Raw genomic sequence first — 6,684 nt, forward strand, 5'->3', positions numbered from 1 at the left:
AAATCAAACAACATGTGCAAGCACTGCATTGTTTCACTAGTGTAAAACCTGAAAGAGTTAATGTAAACTAGGAGACATGATAGACATTGTGAAATGATAGGAAAGCACTCAAAGGTAAAGGGCAACTGGGATGTGGGAAAAGAGAAGGGAAAGAAGGAGAAATTTTGTATGTATGTATATGCAGGATAGTCAACATGGCTGTTTTACTGTCTTGTATTTCTTTGCTGAAAGAAACACCCTCACTTTTTAAATCTCTTTAGTATTTCTAGACCTTTTCAAATCCCACCCATTTTTCTATGATTATCTTTCAAAAATCTAGATATAATTAAATAGTCATAAAAAAATATGAACAAATCCTACATTTAATCAGTAAGAAGTGGTTCAATATTTACCTGCCAGATTGTTTTGTTCGTTTGAGATAAGGACATGCTGGATACATGGATATCAATTTTGTTTTTTTTCTAAAACCATAAAGAATATCTCCAATGAACATGGAAAATATGAACATTGTGAAAGGAAACTGGAATTCTTTCCTTCAAAAATTGAAAGTCCAGTGTATGGTTGGCAGAGATTAGGTACATGTCTCCTCTGTATGTTGTTAAATAAATTGTTCACTATGTTATTCAAGGTCTCTGGGGAAAAAGAACTGATAGGATTGATGTGTGTGTGTGTGTGTGTGTGTGTGTATGAGAGAGAGAGAGAGACAGAGAGACAGAGACACAGAGATGACAGAGATGGAGAAAGGGGAGAAAGGAGATAACTTTGCTTCACCATACTAAATTTTTATTTGATAGATAAATGATATCAATTTCACTGCTTTTGTTTTTACCTGGTCAAGAACTCATTGTGTCAACATAGATGTGTGATGGTCTGTCAGTTCTCAGGGAATAAAGCACTGTTAGAATGCCAATCATTAACTTGAATTATATCAACACTATAGTTGATGATAACAATGATAGTTGTATTTACTAAATTCCTACCAGACATATAATTGATATGTTTCATCCTAGAGTTCCTTCATATCAGAACAATTAAAAATGAGCAATTAGAAGCCATGAGAGGTCAAAAATGTGCCCCAGTCCATTCAGCTGGCAACTTTCAGTAGAGGTTGAAAAGAAGTTTCAGGCTGCAAAGCCATTTACCAATAACATGTTGATAATGAGTTTTTCCCATGTGTCAAATTCTATGGACTAAATGCCCTTCTAATCACTACATTTGATTATCTCTTCTAATCAGGCATTTGAGTAAGAGTTTTTTATACTCCTGATGTGCATGTGAAATAAAACTATGGTTTGTATCATGCTCCAGGTGAATAATTTGTAATATCAGGTTACTTACAATTTCTAGGAATGCACATTTAAAGGTAAATCTTTTAATGTGATAATACAGTTACCATTGAAGGTGACTTTTGTAGCATAATTGAACATGATCATTCTACCACCTTGGAAGAAACTCACTTCTGCAGTTAATTTACTCACTAGGAATCTGAGATTCAAAGAGGACCTGAGAGTTGCCAAAATTACTAGCTTAGGAACAAAGACATAAGTGATAAAGTATCTTTCATGAATAAGCATTCTTTCTCTTATCTGCATCCCTATCTTTTTACATTTATTCTTTATTAGTATATGTGTATACTATATAATATGTGCATGTATTTTAGAAATTTGGAACACACACATATTGTAGCATAATAACCTTTAATCCCCTTCTATGACCCTTATATCTTCCGCCTTTTCCAAACTCCCTCTCTGACTCCATGAAGTCTACCTTTGTTTTCTACAATTTTTCCCTCATTGCTCTTTATTTTCATTTGGAGTTTCTCATACAAAAGGAATCAGGTGATATATTACAGCCTCAAGATCCACAATTTTCCAACAAGTAATTGTCCTTTATATTCATGTAGGGCAGTGTAGTACTCCTTAGTGTACACATATGTACATTTTCTTTATTCATTTATCTGTTAATGGGCATGTAAGCTGCTTCCACAATTTAGCTATTGTGAATTTTGCTGCCATCAACATGGGTATGAATATATTATTGTAATATGATGGCTTTAGCTCTTTAGGGAAAGTACTGAGAACAAGTACTGTACACCTAGTTCAGATGGAATTTCTATTTTTAGTTCTTTGAGGAATCTTCATACTGTTTTCAGTGGTGCTTGTACTAATTTACATTCTCACCACAGCAAAGAGTTCTTTTTTTCCCTACAGCCTCTCCAGAATTTGTTGTTGTTGCTGTTTATTGTTGTCCTTTTGCTTTATTTTTTGAGTCCTTGATAATAGCCATTCTTACTGGATAAAGGTGGAACCACAATGTTGTTCTGACTTGCATTTCTCTAATGACCAGAAATGGTGAACTTCTTTTTCGTATACTTACTGGTCACTTTTATTTCTTCTCTTGAGAGGTGACTATTTATTTCAATTGCCCATTTTTAATTTGCTCTTTTGTGTCTGGGTCTAATTTGTTAATTGTTATACATTCTAGATTTTAGTCCTCCAGAGAGTAGTTGTAAATTTTTTCCCTATTCTACAGTTTGCCTCTTCACTCTGTTGATTATTTTCTTTTCTGTGCAGAAGATTTTTAGTTTGATATAACCATTTGTCTATTGTGCAATTTGGATTCTGTTCAGAAAGTCCTTGCCTATGTCTTTAAGATGTTTCCCTGTTTTATCTTCCAACCCATTAGTGTTTCTGTTTTCATATGTAGATACTTGGTCCATTTTGGTTTGATTTAAGTACAAGGTATGTAGAGGTTAATGTCTTCCGCAGACAATGAAAATTTGACTTCTTCTTTTCCAGTGCTTATCCTTTGCATTTTTTTCCTCTTAACTGATTGCTTTGGGTAGTTTTGAGTACTATATTAAGCAAGAGTGAGGATAGGGGACACCATTGTCATTTTCATATTTATAAAGGAAATGTGTTTAGATTTTCCCCATTAATTATTAAGTTGGGAAGGTTCGTCATAAGTAACATTTATGATAATGGGCTAATGTCCATTATCATATGATAAGGGCTAATGTCCTTCTATATATGTTTTTGTGACTTTTCTTTTTTATCCTGAAAGGGTGTTGAGTTTTCTCAAATTCTTTTTGTGTTTCTATTGAGATTATTGTGTGGTTTTCACCCTTTGGTATAACACTTATCTTAGTCAAGATGGTTACACCACTTTGAGGTAGCTACTCTGAATTTTACTACCTTTTACATTGGGAAGTGATAATACATCATAAAATTCTTCAAAATCGCTGAATAAAAGAAGAAAACACAAAACCTTACCTGCAAAGTGTGTCCACTATATGATGTCAGAATATAACATTACTGTCACAATTTTCAAAGACTTTGGCTATGAATTAGGTGAAAAAATAGGTTGGTAGTATGAACCTTGGGGTAAAGCAAGAGCAGCAAAACTCAATTTACTAGCAATGAGATGTTGACGACAATACTCAAACACCATTACAGCCATAGTGTAGCTAAAAACATGAGACCACCACTGACTCCAGCTGGGCACCTGAACATGACTGTATATTTAAAACCAGATTTATTTCTTGAGCATATTTTTAAATACTTCAGTTATGGATAACTGACAACATAACTTTTTCCCATGTTAGGATTTATCACTCATAGCCTTGTCACTCATTTATCACTCATAGGATTACAAAATATACATAAAGTCATTTTAGTGGAGAAAATTGAATATGGACAGTGGGTTAAATAGTCACTGCAACATAAAGGCAAAAATGAGCAATGTGATCATTGAGATAGTTTCTAAAGGGGGAATCTAAAACATAGAGGGCCTGAGGACATAAAAGAAATACTGGAATAAAATGAATTTCTAAGGTACTAAAATTTGCTGACCCTGAGTGACAGAGTAGAAATGCCAGAAGTCCCCACTCAACAGCAAAAGGTAAATATTTGAAGGGCAGAATAGAGCAGGAAGATACCCTTAAAACCAGCTATCATAATGATAAGATTCGTGTGGTTGAAGGACAAAGCATTCAAAGAAGACACTTAAAGAAAGCACATCACCTACTGACTGCCATCGCAAGCCCATTTCTCTCTGTCCATTGGAGCTTGATCCTTTTAAGCACCGGCATCTAAGTCTTCTATGAAGTTTTATAAACACCTCATATTTAGTCAGATCTGTATAAGTCATAAGCTTTGTTAAAGGGACCCAAGTAGTAGTGTTTTTAGCCTTCCCAGGTGATTCTAATAAAAGACAACTCTGAGAACCCCTTATATGACAGTAAGATGTAACATACTTAAATGTATGTCTTAGATACAATTTTTAAAGACAATATACATGAGTTGTGAAGAAGGACATCAATTTTAAGCACACCTGTAAAGGGAGTTTCACATTTCACCTGGAGACAAGGTCACTGCACAGGGACTACAGAGTCTGCCTGGGTTTACTGTTGAAGTCACAATGCTTATGATGAAAAGAATTCCGGAACATTCACTCAATACAATTAAAGGCAAAGCAAAGGAAATGGTATTCCATTATGGTTCACACAGTGCATCCAGAACTTCAAGAATAAGTTGACCAAAGACAAAGAGGAGAGCAGTTCTAAGACAAGATGACTACTTTTCCAAAGCCAAGTAAAGGAAGAATAAAGGAGATAATGAGATTACCTTGTTGGGTTCTGCATCCTCCACAGGGCACTTTTAATGTCCTTGTTCCTCAGGCTGTAGATGAAGGGGTTGAGCATAGGAGTGAAAACTGTGTACATCAGTGAGGCCACTGCACTATTTCTAGGAGAATTTGATGCAGCAGATGCAAAGTAATCTCCAATGGCTGTTCCATAAAATAAGCAAACAACTGAGAGGTGAGACCCACAGGTAGAGAAGGCTTTATATTTACCCACTGATGATGGGATTCTCAGAACGGAGGAAACAATTTTGTAGTAAGAGAAAAAGATTCCTGAGAGAGGAAGAAAACCAGAGATGGCACCAACAAAATACATGACTAGATTTTTGGTAATGGTATCGGAACAGGAAATATTAAGAAGTTGAGAAGGATGACAGAAAAAGTTAGTAATTTCTGTGTCCTTAAAGTAGGTAAAGTGTGAAATGGTCAAATTTTGCAGCTGGGAAATCAACAAACTAAATATAAAGGACACAAAAATGAAGAATCCACAGAGATGATGGTTCATGATGCTATGGTATCGCAGAGGGTGACAGATGGCCACAAACCTGTCATAGGCCATCACCGTCAGAAGCATATCATCCAAACATATGAAAATGATAAACAGAGACATCTGTGTCAGGCAGTCCACATAGGAGATGACTCTGTTCTGAGACCAGACGTCCATAATCATCTTTGGGACCGTGGTGGAGATGAAGCAGATGTCAGAAAAGGACAAGTTGGAGAGGAAGAAGTACATGGGGGTGTGGAGGCGGGAGTCAGAGCTGACAATCAGAATGATGAGCAGGTTCCCCAGCACTGTGACCAAGTACACAGACAGAAACACCCCAAAGAGGATGGGCTGCAGGTCTGGATCCTCTGAGAGATCCATGAAGTGGAATTGTGAGACACGTGTTAGATTTTGTGTTTCTGTATTGTTTGGACACCTTTGAAAAAGGAAAGAGGTTTGGAAAACAGGAAGAGCACACAGCAAGTGGTGAACAACAGTACACATTCCTTTCACTTAAAACATGTAAATCACTGCAAGATGAAGAACTGCATTACTCTATACTAAATTAAACTTGCTAGTTCACAACCATAAAACATTATTTACCAGTTATACTCCAGGAGATTCCAGTTATTTGTGTTTTCTGATTCCCTTCTTTTATGAATGAAGTCCTCTGGAAATTTTGCATATATATAGTACTTAATTTTGGTGGCCTTCAAATTTTTATATAAGTAACTAAATATAAAAGACACAAAAATGTACATTTCCAATATCATCATCCACCATGGATCATTACTACGGTGTTAAAGATGAAAAAATGACAGAAACCTATAAAACACTTCTGAATTTGTTTATTTTTGCAAATTTATTTATAGCAACCCCATTCTATCTCAGTAAACTATCCAGAAGACAAGTTGAGTTTATTAGTCAAGTCACAATATGATTATTGGAGAAAAGTACAAAAAGAACAGTAATAGAGTAAATACTTCTAGGCATATTTTCATCTGTAAGTCAGAGGCAATAATAACTTAGATTATTTTGTCATTGTAAAAAGCTGTCAAGAATATTTTAAATTGTGTAGACTGGTAGTACTGAGCCTCATTTATTGATTACTTACTTGTGAATATTTTAACATATCAAGATACCCTGGCCATGAACCAAAACTTTTTTTTCCTAACTATTTGCATGTTATGATCTTGGTTGTCCTTTCCCATACCAGATTTGAGTAAGAACCATAGTCTTTGAATATTTCCTAACATTTAGAAAATATGCCACTAATATTTTCTATAAATATGGCTGTATTTTAATAATAAACATTTAGTACATGCATCAGAACTAATATTTTAGAGGAGTTTTAATCACCAACTATGCAATTTGTGATCTTGGTGTATCTGTGTGATTTCATTCCACTGCATACATGCTTTCAAAAAGAAGCTGCTGCTGCTTCTGTGGAATCAAGGGGTGTGTTTTACTATCAGTATATACATGTCCTTACTGATCTGTGAATCCATAGCATGTTTATAAGATTCTTACCTAAAAATGCTCCCATATGTAATCTA

The 6,684-nt window shown here is 35.1% G+C and overlaps 2 protein-coding genes across 2 annotated transcripts in view; both read right to left on the reverse strand.

Annotated features, from left to right (window-relative positions):
• The window catches only part of LOC102019287 (olfactory receptor 7E24-like), a 65,557-nt gene extending 61,155 nt beyond the window's left edge, over window positions 1-4,402 (reverse strand). Inside the window, exon 1 of the mRNA XM_005405558.1 lies at window positions 4,333-4,402. The gene's annotated coding sequence lies outside the window, so the exon portion shown is untranslated. The remainder of the gene's footprint in view (window positions 1-4,332) is intronic.
• LOC102022308 (olfactory receptor 18-like) overlaps window positions 1-5,509 on the reverse strand; it is a 6,365-nt gene extending 856 nt beyond the window's left edge. Inside the window, exon 1 of the mRNA XM_013505086.1 lies at window positions 4,650-5,509. Coding sequence (XP_013360540.1) covers window positions 4,650-5,509 — 860 coding nt within the window. The remainder of the gene's footprint in view (window positions 1-4,649) is intronic.
• Between the last annotated feature and the right edge of the window lie 1,175 nt (window positions 5,510-6,684).

This window comes from Chinchilla lanigera, unplaced genomic scaffold (assembly GCF_000276665.1).
Source record: "Chinchilla lanigera isolate Chin_1 unplaced genomic scaffold, ChiLan1.0 scaffold00094, whole genome shotgun sequence".
Classification (NCBI taxonomy): Eukaryota; Metazoa; Chordata; class Mammalia; order Rodentia; family Chinchillidae; genus Chinchilla; species Chinchilla lanigera.